The sequence below is a fragment of the Urocitellus parryii genome, chromosome 2 (assembly GCF_045843805.1).
Source record: "Urocitellus parryii isolate mUroPar1 chromosome 2, mUroPar1.hap1, whole genome shotgun sequence".
Classification (NCBI taxonomy): Eukaryota; Metazoa; Chordata; class Mammalia; order Rodentia; family Sciuridae; genus Urocitellus; species Urocitellus parryii.
In genome coordinates, this window is record NC_135532.1 from 175,697,481 (window position 1) to 175,718,349 (window position 20,869).

At 47.4% G+C, this 20,869-nt stretch overlaps 1 protein-coding gene across 1 annotated transcript; it reads right to left on the bottom strand.

The window, feature by feature from the left end:
- Positions 1–10,894: 10,894 nt before the first annotated feature.
- Positions 10,895–19,177, bottom strand: LOC113175785 (sperm motility kinase 2B-like). The gene is made up of 3 exons (XM_077795539.1): positions 19,055–19,177; positions 11,785–12,218; positions 10,895–11,690 (listed from the first exon to the last, which is right to left on the bottom strand). The coding sequence occupies exons 1-3, from the start codon at positions 19,175–19,177 to the stop codon at positions 10,895–10,897; spliced, it is 1,353 nt and encodes a 450-aa protein (XP_077651665.1).
- Positions 19,178–20,869: the final 1,692 nt, after the last annotated feature.

Here is a 20,869-nt window from a genome sequence, read left to right on the forward strand (position 1 = left end):
TGAGCAAGTTACTCTCACCTCTGGCCCTTGCTGGCCTCTTCTACAACAGAAAGGAGTTAGTCAGAGCCTGTAGTTCAACACGGAGGGGGAAACAAACCTCTAAACACAGTCAGCATCCTCATGTTCCAGGGAATCATCCCACACAGGTATGGTTTGGGTGAGACAAGATGGGGCCTGGGTGGTGGCCCTGAGTCTTCTCAGGCTGGGGCATCTGGACCAGGAGTTGTAGGTTGTTGGTCCTGCCGGAGGGTTGAAGTCTGGGGTTGGGATGTCTTGGTACTAATAGAAAGAACGTGGGAATTGTGTGAAGGGCAGAGAGCACCCCCCCCCCCGCCCCTGACTCAGGTCTGTGTGAGCACCTTCACCTCCACCTGTGCAGAGAGCAAGCTGAATTCAGACCCAGACAGTGGCCCTTGAGGATTAAGGAACAACAGCCCAGTCCTTGCACTTCCCAGAGTGCCTTCCCCGGATGTGCCCAGAGCCTCTGCAGCCCGCCCTTCCTATCTCCACCTCCTTTCCAACGCCTGCTCTTCTGTGGGGCCCCAGCTCGAAGCCTTCAGCTGGTGTTGGGAGTCCCTTTCTGTCCCCTGTGCCACCTTGTGTGTCCCCTTAAGTGTGGTGGAGAATCTCTTCTGTCAAGGATTTCTTGTAAGATAAAACTGTGGGATGATGGACACCTCCTGAGGGAGTGAGAGGCCTGGAACATGGGGCTCTGGGACTGGTGGCCAGTACCACCCTATGGTCTCTGGCCTGCAGGAGGCCATGAGGCTTGGGAAAAGTGTCGGGGCCTATTTTAAGAAGAGTCGTGATTGAGGGTTTGAGCACATGAGAGGGTATAGGAAGAGTGTTGAGGAGAGAACAGGTTGGTGACATTGGTAGCAAGGAGGTGCTCCGTGGGGCCTCCTGGCAAGGAGCACAAGTGGCCCTGACTTGCATTCCATCCTGACTGCTGCACTCATGCTGCCGGGAGCCTCCCCAGGCTCCAGGGCCCAGGGTTTGTGTGGGCGACACCTAACATGGCCCAGAAGCCTGCGAAATCCGCCGCCCTCAGCCCCACCCCTGCTGCTCAGGGTACTTTTTTGTTGTGGTTCTTTTTAGATATACATGACAGTAGAGGGTATTTTGAGGTATTATACACACACAGAGTACACCTTCCCATTCTTGTGGTTGTACGTGACGTGGAGTTTCACTGGTGGCGTGTTCATACATGAACATGGGAAAGCTATGTCCTACTCATTCCACTGTCCTTCCTATTCCCATTCCCCATCCCTTCCCTTCATTCCCCTTTGTCTAATCCAGTGAACTTCTGTTCTTCCCACCCTCTTATTATGTGTTAGCATCTGCATATCAGAGAGAACATTTAGCCTTTGGTTTACTTCATTTAGCATGATAATATCCAGTTCCATCAATTTACTGGCAAATGCCATAATTTTATTCTTCTTTATGTTCATGGCTAAATGATGATATTCCATTATATATATATATATATATCACATTTTCTTTATCCATTCATTTGTTGAAGGATATCTAGGTTGATTCTATAGCTTAGCTATTGTAAATTGAGCTGCTATAAACATTGATGTGGTTGTGTCCCTGTAGTATTCTGATTTTAAGTCCTTTGAGTATATACTGGGGAGTGGGCTAGCTGGGTCAAGTGGTGGTTCCATTCTAAGTTTTCTAAGGCATCTCCATACTACTTTCCAGAGTGGTTGCACCAATTTGCAGTCCTACCAGCAGTGTATGAATGAACCATTTTCCCCACATCCCCCAGGCACTCTTGAAGGCAGGAATGGTGGCATCTCTGTGCTTCCAGCACCAGACCACACTGCTTGGCACATCATGGGCACTTGTTAATTTTTTGTTTGACTAATTGAATAAGAGGAGACCATGCCTTGGTATCAGGAGAGAAGGGGTCACAGTAGACTTAGTAGGAGCTGGAAGGAAGAGTGGGGTCAGGCCCGGAATCACCCTCCTCGTAAGATGCCCCAGGAAGGGGCAAAGGAGGGAGGAGTGAGGACCCTGGGCAATTGAGAGAATGTAGCATTAGGGCAAATTTGGGGTGTATGGATGGAGGCCCAGAAACAGACACTGAAGGTAGGAAGGGCGTCCTGTCCCCACTAAGGGATATCTCTGTAGTCACATTTGTCTTCTCATCTAGCTTAATAAATTCCTGGAACTTGACTGTCCCTTAGGTGATTGTTTTGCCCATAAAATTCCCAGTATCTGACTGGAAGGTGCCCTAAAATGTACTGTTATTCCAGATGAGTGGGGCCCAGGTGGGGGGATCCTTGGAGTGCAGTTGGCCCTGGAGAAGTGCCCAGGGACCATTGGAGGTGTGCCACAGAGGCCTCAGGACCTCCTGAAAGAGGAGCAGAGACGAAGGAGGAGCTCGAGATGCTGCGTCTCTCAGCCCACCTCCCACCCATCCTCTGCATAGCCCATTGGGAAACCTTTACTTCCTGCCCCTGTGACTGCTCAGGCCCCAGCTTCCTGCTCCTCTGTAAATAACTGTGGGAGCAGGCGCTGTGAAAGGCTTTCCATCCTCCATCACCCTCTCTTTCCCTAGTCATCTCAGTTCCTATAAAACACACCACAGAAGGCACTCCTGGTGCCTCAAAGGCAAACAGGGACACAGAGGCGGGAGGGCTGGTCTGCCTCTGGGCTGGTCAGTTCCCAGATGAAACCACACACTTGTGGCTGGGCCACAACCCTGAAAAGGAAGCGTTTAATAAAAGGAGCTTTTGAAAGCGCAATACAATATTCTTTAAAAATTACAGTTGATTCTTAAAAAGGAAGAAGATTAATGACCTTAGCAAAATGAACAAGAAACTGTCCTGACCTACCCAGGATGTTGACCAGAGTCAGAATGTGCTGTGGTTTCTCCTTAAAAAGGCATCCAGAAACACCACAGCCCTCTTGAGGGACAGGCCCCTGATTCTTGCTGTACACATGGCAGTGTGCCCTTTACTCTGGGGTAAGGTTAGCAACCTCCTGTCCAGGCCTCTTGGGGTCAGTGGGGGTGACGGGGGTGAGGGAGCAGTGGAAAAAGAGTGGTTTTCCTGACCTCTGTTTGTTCACGGGACTTTACTTCTCAAAACAAGCACTGTGGAAGGGTCTCACCTGCATGACTTTGTCTTACCTTACAGCAGCGACCCCCAACAAAATAGAAGGGAAAAGAACTATTGCCACAGTACATAAAGGGGAAACTGAGGCTTAGAGAGGCAGAGATATTTACGTGGCAAATAACTTACACTAGGGCAAAGGACTTCTAGCCCCAAAGTATTGTATCACTCAAGAAGTGTTTATTGAGTTCCTACTAAGTACCAAACATGGTTCTAGGTACCAGAGATACAGCAGTGATCCAGAAGACCTGGTTGCAGTTGGGAGTACCCTCACCAAATCACCCACCAGAACAGGTTTACAATTCAGGATTTCTGCCCAGCCACTGAACTGCCTCCTGAAACAACTAGTGTGGACTCTCGTCTCCTGTAAAGATCTGCATGTGCCACAGGGGCCACTCTTTGGAGCTGCCTTGATTCAGTGTGCCACAACTGTAATGCTTTTTCCCCACATGGATGCTATTTCCTTTGACCTGGATATCAATCTGTTTTTAGCTAACAGAGGAAAAGAGTGAGGGGCTCAGAGGAGCCAAAAGAAGAAAGTAGTTCAAGAAGGAGGCAGTACTTAATCGAATCCTGTGGTCCTGGAAAATAAAGTAAGGATTGAAGTGATTCTTGGGACATGTTTGCAACACAACTGAAGATGTCATTTTAAACTGTATGCTTTAGACACAGATTAGGCGGCTGTCTCCCCCAGTGTGGATGTACAGGGAGCGACTCACTAATCACTTGATCACCTCTTCACATCTGCTCAAGTGAAGAACAGCTTCCTGGCTTGTGCCCACATGGACTATGTACTGGAAATGGCTTATGGTGGCTTGGGAGAGCTGGCTGCTCATTCTCTGGGAATTTTTCAATCTTGTTAAAAACAAGCGCTATTACAAATTGCATTGTATAAATTTTTGAGTAAATAAATTATCTTAAAAACAAAGGTCATCAATATCCAAGACTCACCATAGTTACTTCAGTGCATTTTGTTCTCTGTCCTCTTGAAGTTATCTGTTGTGGGAACACTACATGTTCAAGTTCAAGTACATTACCATGCACCTTCTCCCATCTCCATGATGGTGACACCACATTGGTAAATTATATTATACCACAGAAATTGGCAAATGCCACAAGCCAGGACTTTTGATTCCAGACAGCAGGTGGTTATGTATGTATCAGCAGACCACTGCTTGTACAATTCCTTGCATATTTTTCTTGCATGTACAGATGAGTGAATGGGCAGATGGTTAGTGGATGGATGGATGATTATTTGTATGGTTTGGGGCTTCTTTTTTTTCAGTCACTGAAGCCTGAAGAGTATGTTTCCAGGGCTTGAAATAGCAAACCATGCAAACAGCCTCATCTAGCCTGCCATGGGCCTGTTCTTAGCTGAGAAACATTTTCTATTCACTATCTTTTCCACAAGCACAGAAAGTGAAGAGCTTGCTTTGAGAAGTGGGACTACATCTACTTAATTTGCTAGGATAAATGAAGCATTTCCTAGGCAGGACAGGGATACTCTTCTCTTCTTCATGCCTGTGGGTGGCTTTGGTGCCAAGCTGTCCCATTCATTTCTTTGCCCACACGAAGCCCTGGCACTGCAGGCTGATAGGACCATACCTCCTTGCATACACATGTCCTCATTTCTAGAGCTTCATAGGCAGCGAGGCTGAAGGAGGAGTCATGCACACAACTCGGGGCTTGCAGAGTGGCCGCCACGTAATGGGTGGAGTGGGACCTGTATCCACTGGAGAAACAAGTTGGGCCACCATTTAGTCGCCAGTATCTGCCCCCTCCTATTTCAAAAGCCATCGGGAAACACCCAACACCATTTTCCAGTGCCCTTGAGATGGTAGAGGAATGGGTTCTAACCCCAGCTCCACTCCTAATACCCCACAGAGCCCTAAGTATGATCACTCGCCATACTAGACCTCATTTTCCCGTCTGTAAAGCAATGAGATGAACTTAGATCAGTATCAACGGAAGCTATTTTGGGAGAAAAATTATCTGGTCAAAAAAAAAAATTTCTTGGGAACTGTTTAGGAAATCCTGTGCTCACCCTGCAACCCTTCCTTGGAGAATCCCCATGTCCCCCAGGACATCCAAGACCTGATGAGTCCTGCAGGAGACGACCACATCTGTTTTCAACATCCTAAAACTTACTTCATCACAGAACCTTTTGAGAAAACTGCTGTTCTGGAGTATGAAAACCTCATTGTAGATTCAGGTCAAACATCTTTGGCAAGAATTTTTACAGATGGTGGTGTCTCCTCTGTATCAACCTCAAGGGGCAGGTGACATGAGGTTGTCCCAGCATTAGTGGTTCTGGGTTTAACACCTTGGCTAGGACAGACCAGCTGAATCTCTCTAACAGAAAGGGTCCCTTTCCCTTTCGTTGGTATACTTTGAGACCATGTGAATATCTTGAACCCAAATATCTCTCTCCTACTGGTCTCAGCAGCTGGTAACATGCCTGATCACTCCTGGGGGGTTGACAAGTGGTGATGGGTAAATTCTGTGTTCCTCCTGGCTATCAGCCTGCTTCTGGAGAGAGGCATTGCCCTCTCACCTTTACCTTTTAGCCCAGTCATCTTAAACCCAGACTGATTTTTACTTCTTTTTCATACTAGGAATTCAACCCATGGGTGCTCTATCCCTGTGCTACATCCCCAGCCCTTTTAATGTTTTATTTTGAGATAGAGTCCTGCTAAATTTTGAGGCTGGCCTTGAACTTGTGATCCTCCTGCCTCAGCCTCCTGAGTAGCTGCGATCACAGGTATGTGGCACATGTCCAGTTCAGGCTGCACATTTTAAATACCTAAGAGCTCTTTTTGCCTGCCCCTCAAAGTCTGATTTTTGGGTGGGGTTCAAGCATGGACCTTTCAAAGCTCCTGGTGATTCTGTACAGCTGAGTGTTCGGCATTGTTGCTCTGGGTTCTGGGAGCTGAAGAAGGATTTGAGGCACAGGAATGGATGTCCCAGGGAGTTTCCTAAGGTCCCTCTGTCTGTGGGGCTAGGACCAGGAGGCAGCAGGTGAGAACGCTGCTGTGAGCAACCTGCTGAAACACCAGGAAGAGGAAGGATGTTCTGAGGAATAACACTCATGGGTAAAAGGCATTTTGATGCTGTAGTCCCAGGAGCTGTCTTTGAGGAAGTTTATGGGCTGAAGTTAAGAAAAAAAAAATGACGAGCAATGCTGTTTGTGCATGGGGCAGGGCTCTGTGCCTAAAGAGTCTTCACATCCCTCAAAACTCACATTTGGGAATGTTGGGGAGGGCAGAGGAGGACTGATAGGTTGGACAGGAGAAGAGGCCAGGGCCAGACAGGGCCCCCCAGTGCATCTGTCTTGAGGTGCCCTACCACTGGGCACCAGTGTCTGCCTGTCATCTGCAAAGTAACTGAACTTCCAAGAGGGGAAAATGCTCATTTTGAATTATGATTCTCATTAGATTCAGGATTACTCTTGTGGTTGGCTTTATTCTGCTGTTTGTTTAAATAACCTAAATACATAACTGTCAAGAACAGTGGGCAGGTAAGAGTACCGAAAGAGGGTGTTGGCCTAGAGGGAGCCCGTTACCTTCAGAGTGGACTCTGGGGTACCTGTCCACCCCAGCTGGAGTGACTCAGAAAAGCCCATCCAGAGGTGATAGCTCTGGCTTGGCACCTCTTCTTCAGGCAATGGGACCTTTACTGGGGGTGCCTAAGGCTTTCCCAAACAGCAGGACTCGTAAGGCAGCTAGAGGTTGACATAGGCACCAGGCCTTGGGCCTCTGCCCTCAGCTCAGCAAAGCCTCGGGAGGCCTGGCCGAGAGCCAGCTGGCTAGACCTCCCCACTCCTGCAGACCCCCAGTCCTTTATCCTGGATTTACAGACCACTGCAAATCTGGGATAAAGAACATTCCTGGGGCAGGGGACATAGCTCAGTTGGTAGAGAACTTGCCTTGCATGCACAAGGCCCTGGGTTCAATCCCTAGCACCACCAAAAAAAAAAAAAAAAATGAAAAAACAAACAAACAAAAAACCACACACAACAAACAAACAAACAAAAGAACATTCCTCGTTCCTCATTGTGAAAGGTAAGATTTCATTTTAACTTTCCTCCATCTGTTCTACATTTCCATCAAAACATAATATTGCCACCCAACCCTGAGGGAATGCAGTGAGGTTTAGTTAACAATAATATTGGCAAAAGAGTCTGCTCAGGAAACTGGATCCCTGCTTAGCTTTCCTGAGGTTCCACATGTTGCCCCATCCTGAGGGACCAAGTGGGAGAATATTTTTGAAACCAACTTTTTGTTAATCTTTGGAACATCGATTTTAGTATACATTTGTGAGAAACAGAAATTTATAAAGAGCCCAGGGAGTTGGTTGCCACTACATGTGCCCTGTGAGAGGAGAGTCTTTCAGGTCAACCTGCAGGACACCGAATTAGGAACTCAGATCTCCATGAAGGCAGAAAGATCTCTGGTAAAGCAAATTTGTGACATTATAAAAGCTAGTGCCACTTTTTTCTTTTCTACAAGATGAAAGAGAATAATGTAACAGAAAACCCCAACAGTGTTGTATGGTATTGAACACACAGTGCATCTGCATGTCACATTGTGACATCACCAGCTGAGGGGTGGGGATGGAGAGGCACAGCAGCAGCATTCTCTACACTACTGAAGTTGCCCTGCTGCAGATTTGCATCAGGGTGGTGTTCCTTTCTCCTATTAAATGGAACTCCCAGTGGGAACCACAAGAAATAACTATAGGACATAGCCACAGTGAGAGGTACAGAAATTAAAATGTTTCATCACATATATCAACTGAACAGAAGAGAAGATAGCCATAGAACGACATAAGTCACACTGAATCAAACCTTGCCCTGCTCTGCTGGTAAGGACCCAAGCCAGGCTGAACTCAAGCTAGCCCCTAAGGACCTCATCTTAGATAATCTTAGGTAATCACACCATAATGATGACAATTCTGGGGGTGGGGGGAGAAACTTGTCCTTAGGTGTGGAGTTTTGAACCTACACCTGTCTTCTGGGGATAGAATTTAATCCATAACACTCCTTGGTCCTACTTACCTGAGAAATTTTATCATTAGGTGTTGAATTTGGTCCTATAATTATTCTGCACCAATCCACACTACAATCATACATCACCTTTTCCTAGTCCCCTAGCTTTTCTCTCTATGAAATTACATTTATTTTACTATCATTCCTGAAGAATTTTTTCCAAATGAAAAATTTTGATTTTTACTATGTTTTTCCTTTGGGTACTTCAGAAATATTATTTTTACCACCTTCGGTCTTGCATAAGTTTGGATAAGAATTCCACAGTCACTTCAATGGTTCCATATCTGTTAATAAGCTATTGTTTTCTTCTGGATGACTGCAAGTGTTTTCCTTCATCCATGGTTGGTTAGAGCTCTCCATGTGCCTGCTGAGGTTTGCTAAGTTGTTTTAATCTGTAGATTCATGTCTTTCATCACATTTGGAAAATTGAGACATACTTATTTTCTGTGCCATACTCCAAGCTCTCATTTGGGATCTCTGATGACACTAATGCTAGGCCGTCTTATAGGTCACTGAAGCTTTATTTATTAAGAATAACAGCAGCAGCAGCAGCAGCAGGAGAAACAACAACACAAAACTTTCTTCTGTTTTTTGCTTTGAGAAAATCCTGCTGATCAGTCTACAGGTTCACTTACATTGGGTCTCCTGGATGACCTAAGCACAATGACTCCCAGGGCCACAGTCTTGCTCTCATTGAGCACACTGAGGCCTACTTCTATTCAGGGTCTGTGAAGATGGTTGCCACTTCTGGGTTTCTGGACAGCTAACCATGAACTAACTCCTCTGACTTGTGGACATGGCACTGACCCAAACACCCATTCTCTCTTGGCTGCACTTGTCAGCAGCAGGAAAGAAGAAGCTGAGGAAGTGGTGAACAAAGGAGGCCTCAGGGAGAACAGGCATTTGGGGACAACGGTGGGCAAGTGAGTGTTGGCTGTAGGAATGGAGCCCATGGTTTTGGACTACTTGTTGGCAGGGCCTCAGCATGAAGGCGCTCAGCCTTCACATAACTGTATAATGCAGTAAGTAAAACAGCCCTTCTTTTTCCCACCTCTCAGACAGGAACTGTTACCATGTGCACCATAAGAAGGCCAGTTTCTCCTTGTAGGGGCAACAGAGAGAAAACCTATCAGACAAGTCCCAGCCCTGCCCAGCATCAGGTCTACAAGAAGAGAGACCAGGAAACCCTTCCTTTCCACCTCCCAGACAAAGGCACACAAGGTGCACCAAAGGCATTCCTCCTCTACCCTGCCTCCCTTCCCTCCTCAGACTTCCTGCACATCCACTGCGGCTGTCCTTCTGAGAGCCTGGCCCTGAGCTTCCTCCTTAAGCACACTGCCCCATTCCCCTCGTCATGCCTCTCCTGCCTCCCAGAACCTTCAGGCAGCAATTAGACAATCCAGTCCCAAGGGCAAGGCTGGATCCAGACTCTTCCCTTTCCAGGCTGCACACAGTGTGCCCTGCCTCAAGCTGGAAAGGGGATTAACCTTAGGGGCATTTTCCATGCTCTTCTTTTTGCTTAGAAAACTATTCAAAGACTTTACTTTTTAGAAACTTCTAAGCTGCTCATAATGTTACAAGTCTAGAGGCCCTCCTAGGAAATGGCAAACGATTAATAGGACAAATGGCACAAACTTTTCTTGTTTGTTTGTTTGTAAGGTATCCATCTCTGCCCACTAAGGGGAAGGGTAGGAAGAAACTGCTAGAGCAACTCTGCCAGTCCCAGCCCTGTGGAGATGCCAGGGCTTAAACGTACACGAAGCCTCCCATCCTGACTGACCTGAGGGTTTCTCTTTGTTGGTGTGCACTTCACTTGACAAAATTCAGAGTCCCTAGAACCCAAAGAGAAGAGCAATTCCATGTGGGTGCACTTGGCTTTGATGTAAGTAGCAACCCTGAGATGGTTTAACATCTCCAGTCCCCAAATCCCCGGTGCTCAAACTCAGGGACCTCTAGCAGTGACCAAGAGGAGACTTGGGCTACAGAGGCTGCATGGCATGTGGTGAAGCACCCAGCCACTGCTGCTGGCAGGCCCACCCCTGCCCACTGACCCACCTCTCCCTTGCATGCAAATGGGAACATGGAGATGATGCTACAGAACACTCTGGAGTCTCCAGTGCCTTGACACATGTGTCTTCTCCAACAGCTGCCACCCACCCTGATGCCCGCAAGCAGGATTCTTCACAGCCAAAGCGATCAGCTCAAACAGACTTAAGGCAAGAGAGTCCCCATTTACACTGGCCCAAGGTGTTCGAGTCCCACTGTGCCTTGGCTCAAGGGGCAGGGGTCTCTATTTACACTGAACAGTCCAGGCCTTGGGCAGCATGATGGCTGCTGGACTCCTCCCTTGCCCTGAGGCCTCCCTCTTTTTCTCTTTCTCCTCCTACTTTAAACATGTTTGCTTTTTAAATAAATCATTGGAACGTCAATCTTATCATTCAATTCATGAGAAACAAATTTATTAAGAACCATCTCTGCTATGGCAGAGAAGAGCAGGGCAGGGGGAAGTGTCTGAGGGAAGAGAGTCTCTGATGTCTCCGGCAGGTGGGGGAGAGGAGAGTCCTGGGGAATCCTGATGCGCTCCTGGCTGGAATCTGCACAGAGAAGCCTGAGCCAGTTGGCGACCTCACTTCTGAAGCTGTTGGAGTCCGCTTCCTGACCGTTGCTGGCGCCATGAGGTCCTGATGCTCCGGCTGGGGGTCTTCTGGCTGTCCATGGGTCTGTCTCACGTGGGCATGTTCCCTGGAGCCACTCTGTTGTGGAACCTATGGGGTCTGTGGCCTGCGCCACTCGGAGCCACTCTGTTGCGGAAGGCGGGCCCACGGAAGCACGGCAGGCAGCAGCACAGTTGTTGCAGGAAGGTGGCCAGCTGCCTGGTGACCCCCCTCCAGCCCCTGCTTCTCTCACCTGGCTGCCCTGTGGAGCCACCCTGGGAGGCCAGAGGGTCCTGCTGGGAGGCTGGCTTGGAAGGGGGTGTCTTCACGTGGAGAAGGTGGAGAGGACAGACAGACATGCTGGCATATGCAGTGCCCTTCTGCCCAGAGGGCGTGGCTTTGTCTGGTGGCTGCTGCTCACAGGGCAAGGCAAGGGCAGGCTCACTGGGGCACTTGTTGGGGTGGATGCTGGAAGGATCCGCCCCAGGGACCTGGCGATGCCCAGCCATCCCATTATGCACAGCCTTGGCCCAGAGCGCACTGGCCGGCCCCTGGATTCTCTGGTGCTGGAGGAGGAAGTAGGTAGCCATGGCCCCATCAAATTGACGATTTGCCAGGGACAACCGGGCTTTGTACGGGTTGTAACCCATGTTGAGCATTAAGGTCATGATGCTGGGGGGTCGGGCCGCTTGGGGAGTGGCTGGCTGGGAGGGCTGGGAAGGTTGGATGAGGAGTCCTCGCCCTGGATCAGCCACGGGGTACCCCATTACCTGCTCTAGGGTGGGCTTCTCCATGGGGTCCACCACCAGGATTTGCTGGATGAGGCTGCGCGCTCCTATTGGTGAGCACCCTGAATGGTCTTTTTTTCTGTCAACATAAAATAAAGAGTGACGTCCAGGCTCCAGACATCTGCTGGGGGACCCTCGAATACCTTCCCCTGCATGGCAGAGTGCCCCTGAACCCATCCAGCTTCTGCCCAGGCGTGAAGCTGGTGCTCAAGCCAAAGTCGATGAGCTTGGGGTGGCGCACCCTGGAATCCACCATGAAGTTCTTAGGTTTCAAGTCAAGGTGCACCACGCCCTTCTGGTGGCAATATTGCAGGACAAGCACCATCTCTCTGAACAGCCTGCGGACCTTCACCTCCCTTATACCACAAGTCAGGGGGATGTGACTCAGGAGCTCTCTTCCATGTGCACACTCCATGATGAGGTACATGTTGTCCATGGTCTCCATGACCTGGAAGAGATGGATCACGCTTGGGTGTTCCAGGACCTTCAACGAATCCCTTTCGCATAGCAGGGACTTGTCTTCCTCCTTCTTCCGCAGAACGTTCACCGCCACCTCGACCCGAGTCAGGAGATGGCAGGGCCCATTTTCCCTGATGGGCTGCCTCACCTTGGGCTCAGAACAATGGAGCTGGCCATGTATGCTCTCAGACCTCTGACACATGATCCCCAGGTTCACTTTTCCTCCCCTATGTTGTTCTTGTCGGGTGTCTTGGCCACAGCAATGGAGAAGCTCATTAAAACATCGCCATATGCCACTGCTCCCAGCTTGACAAAAGTACTTGTGTGTGTGTGTGTGTGTGTGTGTGTGTGTGTGTTGGGGGCTGTGCTTGGAAGTGAACCAGGTCCTTGCACATGCTGGAGAAGCACTCTTAAGGGACACATCCGATCCCATGGGTGGAGCCCGTGGCCTAACCGCCCCCTCCAGTCCCACCTCTCAATGCCATCATGTAGAGGCTGAAGGGTCAACAGGAATTTTGGACAGACACACACATTCCAACCACAGCACCAGATAGACAAGAGCCCAGGGAGTTGGTCCCCACCAGATGTCCCCTGAGGGGAGTCTTTCAGGTTGACCCAAAGGACACCAGATTTAAAACTCAGATCTCCATGAAGGCAGAAACATCTCTGGTAAAGCAGATTCATGACAATTAAAACTAGAGCCACTTTTGTTTTCTACAAGATGTAAGAGGTTCATGTAGCAGAAAACACCAGCTGTGTTCTATGGTACTGAACACACAGTGTCTCCACAGGTAACCACTGTGACATCAGCAGCTGAGGGTGTGGGATGGAGAGGCACAGCAGCAGCAGTCTCTACACTACTGAATTTGCCCTGCTGCAGATTCATACCAGGGTCATGTGGTTCTCATGTTAAATGGAACCACAAAGAAAGGGAGCTACAGAGAAATATCTAGAGGACAGACCCCAGTGAGAGGTGCAAATACTAAAGTGTCTCGCCACAAACATCAACTAAACAGGAGAGAAGATGGTCACAGAATGGCTTAAGTCATACTGAATCAAAACTTGCCCTGTTCTCCTTATAAGGAAGAGGCCACACCGAATCAAGAGTCCACCCTGCTCTCCTTGTAAGGACACAAGCCAGGCTGAAGCAAGAGTGTACCCTTAGACCCTTATGACCCCATCATTGGTAATTACATCATAATAATGGCACTTCAGAAAAAAATACTTTATCCTTAGGTGTGGAGTTTTGAACCTACGCATGTCTTTGGGGGATATGATTTATTCCATAACATACCCTGGTCCTACCTGTCTGAGAGTTCTTATCAATGGGGGTTGAATTTTGCTGTATCATTATTCTACATCCATCCATACCATCATATGTCTTCCTCAGCTTGTCCACAAAGTGCCTTGTGTAGGGACATGTGTATCTACATTCACGATGGAATTGGGTCTGTGAATGCTTTGGTTTCTTTCATGGTTTTATCCTGGCACCGTCTTTTCTGGGTTCATGGCCAGGTAATGAAAGGTTAATAATCTTGAGAACTGTTTGCTTATTTTGTTCCCAGAATGTGCTGTCCCCAACTGCCAAACTGCAGAATGTACTTGCTTACCCAGTTGCATGCAAACCGCCCACTCGCCCTGACCCGTCAATGAACTTCCCTCCCTGCCCTCTCCAAGGAAAGTATATAAGCTCTGCTTAAGCTGTTCTCGGGCTCTTTGCTCTATTCAAGTGAGCTCTGAGCCCCAGCATGCTGGACCCCCAATAAACCCCTTGCTGTTGCATGAGACAGTCTCTTGGTGGTCTCTTCCTCTGATGCTCGCCAGACCTTTACAGTAATACCAGCTTCATGAAATACACTGTGAATCATCCCCTCTGCTTCTACTTCCTAGAAATGTTCATATACAGCTCGTATTAACCCTTCTTCAAAGGTGTGGTAGAATTCTCAGTGATGTGGTCTACACCTGAAGACCTTTGTGGAACTTTTCCTTTCAGGAACTTCATTTCCCTGATGGTCACCCAACCATCTAAATGTTCTTCAGGTAGCTCCTGCTTCTCCAGAAAACTTCCACTTCATCCACATTGTACGGGTTTGTACAGTGTCATTGAAGATATTCTTCATGTTTATTTTTTTCCTTGTGCTGGTTTTGGGTTTATTTTCATCATCTTTTTCTGTTTCTGAAAGTGGTCGTTTAGATTATTGATTTGAGAACTTCTACTTGCCTAATGTAAACATTTGGTGCTATGAATCTCTAAGCAATGTTTTCATTGCATGTGCAAACTTTGATACGACATATTTTAGTTTTTGTTTGGTTCCAGATATTTTTCTTAATTTTCCCTTTAATAGTGAAAACATATCTTAAAGAGCTTAAAAAGATCTTCTATTTACCTGTATATTTGTTATTTGCTTATTTTTCTCTTTATCCCTGATGACCAAGTTTCCTTCCAGTATGATTTTCTGTCTGTCTGAAGGACCAATGATTATTTTAACTAACAAGTCTGCTGGCTCTTAGCTTTACTTTATATGAAGATATGTTTATTTTTCCTTCCTATCTGAAGAACACTTTTGGTATACGGGATTTTGGTTTTCCTTTGTTTTTTTCTTTGGGCACTTTAAAAATGTCACTTCACTGCCTTCTGTCCTACCTAATTTCTGATAAGAATTCCATAACCACTTAAATGGTTCCCTGTCTGACATTAAGGTATCATTTTCTTCCAGTTGACTTCAAGTGTTTTCCTTTATCCTTGGTTTCTAAGTGTTCTCAATGTGTCTGGGCATGGACTTCTTTGGGTTTATCCTACCAAGGTTTGCTGAGCTGTTTAAGTCTACAGAATCATGTCTTTCATCACATTTGGAAAATGGAGCCCTAATTTCTTTCTGGGCCATACTCTACCCTCTCATTTTGGATCCCTGATGACATTAACCATAGACCAAGTCACAGGTCCTGAAGTTCTATTTAGTAAAAGTCACAGCAGCAGCACCTACAAACTTTCTTCTCTCCATTCTTTGCTTGGAGCAAACTCTCTTGATCCTTCAGGTTCACCTACATGGGGCTTCCTGGGTACCCACACAGGGCAGCTCTCAGGGCTGTGGTCTTGTTCTCACTGATCACAGAGGCCTGCTTCTGTTCAGAGTCTGTGAAGATGGTTGTTACTTCTGGCTTTCTGGACTGCTAACCCTAAGCTCCTCTGAGTTGTGGACTTGCACTGACCCAAACATCCTTCCCACTCTCCCCATGACAAGGTGCCTTGTTGCTATGTGCTCACATAATGGGAGGGGCTCAGTGTTGAACACATTCACTCAAGCCCTGCTTTTCTTTGTTTCATTTTATGTTTTGTGTTTTTTGGACAAACTGGCCATTGACACCAGGGCCTCTGTGTTTCAGAAAAGTCCTCTACAACTAAGGTACTTTCTCAGCACTTTAAATTTTTATTTTTTAAACAGGTCTCACTCTGTTACTCGGGTGGGCTTCCATGTGTGATTCTGGCCTCCTCTCCACCTCTGCTAACACTGTCCCTGCTCAGAACCTATAACTAACACTACTCCTTCCATCAATCAGCAATGGATCTTGGAGACAGTATAACAGTGGCAGATTGGAAAGACACCTTTGGGGTGAATATCAGGTATGAGGAAAGCATGAGGCATGCTCTGGAGCCTCTCTCCTCTTTTAACTCTGAATTAATAACTTGGTTCAAATTTCTTTTATAACTTTGCCACTGCATTAAGAAATAAGGCCCAACTGTGCACAAAATTTTAAATTAAGGGTCACATCAGATGAGAAAATAGAGGTTATTAAAATGTGCTTTTTAGGAACTAAAATGTCAAAGTAATGAGGAATATTGAATGAGACAAGACTAAATGGGCTATAATTGTCAGCTAAGCAAGTCATGAATTGTCACTTCATGGGCATTTTTAAAAAGCCATAGCACATTTGAGGACAGGCAGAGGAGTCAGCAGAGGGAAAACTCTTTTGTGTGGGAACTGGTTTGTTCTTTCTTTAAAGCTAGTGTCGGTCAATTATCTCACAGCCTAACCATCTCAGAGTGAAAAAATCAATATGCACCAAGGCAATTATTTTTTTTTTTTTTTTTTATTTATTTTTTTTATTGGTCGTTCATAACATTACATAGTTCTTAATACATCATATTACACGGTTTGATTCAAGTGGATTATGAACTCCCGCTTTTACCCCGTATACAAATTGCTGTATCACATCAGTTACCCTTCCATTGATTGACATATTGCCTTTCTAGTGTCTGATGTATTCTGCTGTCTGTCCTATTGTCTACTATCCCCCCTCCCCTCCCCTCCCCTCCCCTCCCCTTTTCTCTCTCTACCCCTTCTACTGTAAATCATGTCTTCCATTTGTATTCTCTTGACTTACCCCTCCTTTCCTCTTATATGACATTTTGTATAACCCTGAGGATCGCCTTCCATTTCCATGCAATTTCCCTTCTCACTCCCTTTCCCTCCCACCTCTCATCCCTGTTTACTGTAAATATTCTTCTCAAGCTCTTCGTCCCTACCCTGTCCTTGTTTACACCCCTTATATCAAAGGAGTCATTTGGTATTTGTTTTTTAAAGATTGACTAGCTTCACTTAGCATAATCTGCTCTAATGCCATCCATTTCCCTCCAAATTCTATAATTTTGTCATTTTTTAATGCAGAGTAATACTCCATAGTGTATAAATGCCACATTTTTTTTATCCATTCATCTATTGAAGGGCATCTAGGCTGGTTCCACAGTCTTGCTATCGTGAATTGAGCTGCTATGAACATCGATGTAGCAGTGTCCCTGTAGCATGCTCTTGTTAGGGCTTTAGGGAATAGACCGAGAAGGGGAATAGCTGGGTCAAATGGTGGTTCCATTCCCAGCTTTCCGAGAAATCTCCATACTGCTTTCCAAATTGGCTGCACCAATTTGCAGTCCCACCAGCAATGAACAAGAGTGCCCTTTTCCCCGCATCCTCTCCAGCACTTATTGTTGTTTGACTTCCTAATGGCTGCCAGTCTTACTGGAGTGAGATGGTATCTTAGGGTAGTTTTGATTTGCATTTCTCTGACTGCTAGCGATGCACCAAGGCAATTATATTCTGTACATCTTGGTACTGAAATGGCAATGAGTTTTCATGGCCCAGTTAGCTTTTAACTTAAAGCAATAACAGTTTCTATTTTTTCTGGAATATTTATTTACAACAAAAAATGCAAGCTATTTTGAATTGTTTTGGGGAATCCTCAAAGGATGGGCAGAGAGTCAAATATCAGTGACATGATATTAAAATGTTACTCTGATGTTTATTCTTGGGACACAGTTTTCAGAAAGAAAAACTATGTACCTGAAGATAACCACAGGCATCAAAAAACAAATTACAGTCCTGTAAAAAGGGGAACAGTTATATATCTGCTCCACCCAGGCTCACACTCCTTGCTGTTCCCATGTGCCATGAGCTCCACATTGCTAAATTCAGCCCTTATCTATCACCAGGATTTGACACAGCTGATAGCTCTCCCTCCAAAATGGTCAACACCACCCTCCACCCCAGACCATGAGCTCACAGGAAAACAAAGTCACTGTTTCTTCTAAGTACTTTCAGTTTCTTTTCTTACATTTAAATCTTTAATCCATTTTGAGTTGATTTTTGTATCCGGGGAGGGGAAGTGGGGCCAGTTATAGGTCCTGAAGCTCTGTTCATTAAAATCACAGCAGCAGCAGCAACAACAACAACAAACATTCTTCTCTCCATTCTTTGCTTGGAGCAAACTCTCTTGATCCTTCAGGTTCACCTACATGGGGCTTCCTGGGTGCCCACACAGGGCAGCTCTCAGGGCTGTGGTCTTGTTCTCACTGATCACTGAGGCCTGCTTCTGTTCAGAGTCTATGAAGATGATTGTTACTTCTGGCTTTTTGGACTGCTAACCCTAAGCTCCTCTGAGTTGTGCACTTGCACTTATCCAAACATCCATCCCACTCTCCTCATGACTGACATGAGGGTTTCTAACTCTTTATTTGGGTTAACTTCCCTTTACACAATTCAGAGTCCCAGAACCTAAATAAAAGAGTGGTTGCACATGGGTGCACTTGGCCATTAGGTTAGTTATCAATCCTGAGCCAGTTTAACATCTTCAGTTCCTAAAGCCCATGTGCTCGCTCCCTGGGACCTCTAGCTGCCACCAGGAGGAGATTCTGGATACAGAGGCTTCATGGCAGGTGGTGAAGCACCCAGCCACTGCTGGTAGCAGGCCCGCCCCTGCCCACTGACCCACCTTTCATTTCCCTGCACACAGGATGGGGCACAGGGTGGGGATGAGGCTACAGAACACTCTGGAATTTCCAATTCCTTGACACATGTGTCTTCTCTAACAGCTGCCACCCACCCTGACACCTCAGGAGGGGCCTGAAGACTGGGAAAGGGAATTTTTTCTAGCCAAAGCTGTTGGTTCAAATGGAATCAAGTCTTCAGTGGCTCAAGGGGAGAATCTCAGCGTACACTAGGTCAAGGGGAGCGAGTCTCTGTCTACATTGGCTCTAGGACCCATCTACCCTGACTCAAGGTGCATGACTATCAACCCTGAACAGGAGAGGGAGGCATAGTGGTCCAGACCTTGGACTGGGCTCCTTGCCCTTCCTCAGAGGCCTTTCTCTCTTTTTTTTTCCTTCCTCTTTTTCTAAACCTGACCCTTCCTTCCTTCCTTCCTTCCTTCCTTCCTTCCTTCCTTCCTTCCTTCCTTCCTTCCTTCCTTCCTTCCTTCCTTCCTTCCTTCCCCTTTGGAACATCAATTTTGTCATACTGTAAAAATTTCTTTAAAAACAGAAATGTATTAAGAACCAGCTCTGCTATGGCAGAGAAGGGCAGGGCAGGGGGAAGTGTCTGAGAGAAACGAGCCTGTAATGTCTCTGGCCTGGTGTATCCGGATGTGCTCCTGGCTGGGGTCTGCTTGGAGGAGCCTGAGCCAGTGCAGGACATTCACCATCTGCCTGAATACTCTGTGGATCTTCTGGATGCCACAGGCCTCCGGGACATGCCACTGAAGCTGTCCCCCACCTGCAAGCTCCATGATGAGGTACATGTTGTGGATGGTCTCGATGACCTGGAAGAGCTGGATCATGTTTCAGTGTTCCAGGGCCATTAAGCTATCCTTTTTGGGTTGGACGGGATGTTCAGCAGACCTTCACTGCCACTCATCCCCACTGAGGAGATGGTGAGGAAGATTGGACTTATGTCCCCCAGATCTGTAGGAGGAGGTTGAGGGGTACCTCAAAGGGCCCTTTTCTGAATTTTCCATGCTGGGAAAGGCTGGCCTGGCAGGTGCAGAGTTGCTGCCCTCTCCCTTTCTTTCTCTCCACCTGGGCATCTCAGAGCCCTCTCTAAGCTTCATATTTCTTGTTTGAAACAGGGCTGCCTGTTTGAGAGGGGGCCCCCAAGGATTCGAGGAGCTGCTGGAGGCCCAGACCTTTTTACACAGCATTCTGAGCACAGCGAGGCCCCGTGTCTGGACTACCTCCTCCTTCAGAGTGTCACCTCCTTCTCTAATTGTATCAATCAAATAACAAAAGTCTTCCAGACAGAGTCAGTGTGCAGGTGGCAGGTGTCCCCCTTGGCAGGGGTGGCAGGCCTCAGGCCGCCTCTGATGTCCTTTCCTGCTGGGGGTGCTCTGTGCACAGAGGCATGGGGGATGGAGGAAAGAGGAAGAAATAGGACATCTGATGAGGACTTGGGCCACTTCCACAGAGCCCTGTGTCCATTTGACCAAGGGCTATCTTTGGCTGGCCCCTCCTTCTGCCAGACTCCTTTTCCTGCATGGTGTGGAGAGGAGGGGACTCTGTGTGGCCTCTGATCCCCTTTTGTTCTGATCATCTGGGGTTCTGACCCAGAGGAATGAAGGTTGGCTTCTCTGAGGCCCTAAGCTAGGAGCGGAGAGAGTCATGCCTCCTCCCCCAGCAGCAGGGAAAGAGGCTCTGCCTTGGTCCTACCTTTACTTCTCCACCTGGACAGGTATGCCTGAGCACGCCCTGGGCTCCTTCACCTGTGAGTCTCTTGGCATTTATCTCCCTGTGCGCACCGCCCATCCTTCCATGTCTTTCTGGGCTTGTTCTTAGGTTCCTGCTTCATCCCACTTGGATGTGATACTTTACCGCAAACCCCCCCTCTTCCCTCAGCATACACTCCTAATAGGACCTCTTTTGGTCTTGAATATAGATGTTTGGGGTCTGTTCTGATTTCTGCCTTAGACTGAGACCCTTGAGGTATAGGGGCTATCTCTGGTTTTCTCTCGGTAAGGACCCGGCCCAGAGCAGATGCTCGGTGTGTATATTCCAAAGGAACACTGGTGGACATGGCACAAGTTTTAGGACTTCCAGAGTGTGGATGGATTTAACAGCCTTTGTGGGCCTCCTGGTCAGTCTCTGGCGGCACTCTCTCCAGAGCACAAAGAGACTCCATGCTTTCCCAGGGTACTTCATCTCCTGCAGGTACACCCTCCTGAAGACCAGATGGAGGGTAAAGGCAGTCTCCTTAAATCAAGAAGGGGTGAAGTCCAGAGATGCTGTCTGCAGACGGCCGGAGGCCCACCCCACTGAGCAGCCATGCTTGTTGGTCCCCAACACTTGTGCTCCCCTCTTCCACAGAGTAGTTAGGACATTATTGGCTTGAGACAAGCACTCTGAGTTCCGGACAGCCTGGAGTCACACAAGGTCATAGCAACCAGCTGTCTGTAGTAAACTTGGGGTCTGGGCTGGCTGTACCTTCAAGCATCAGCTCTTGACCAAAGCTTGGCCAGTATGGGAAGGACAATTTTGAA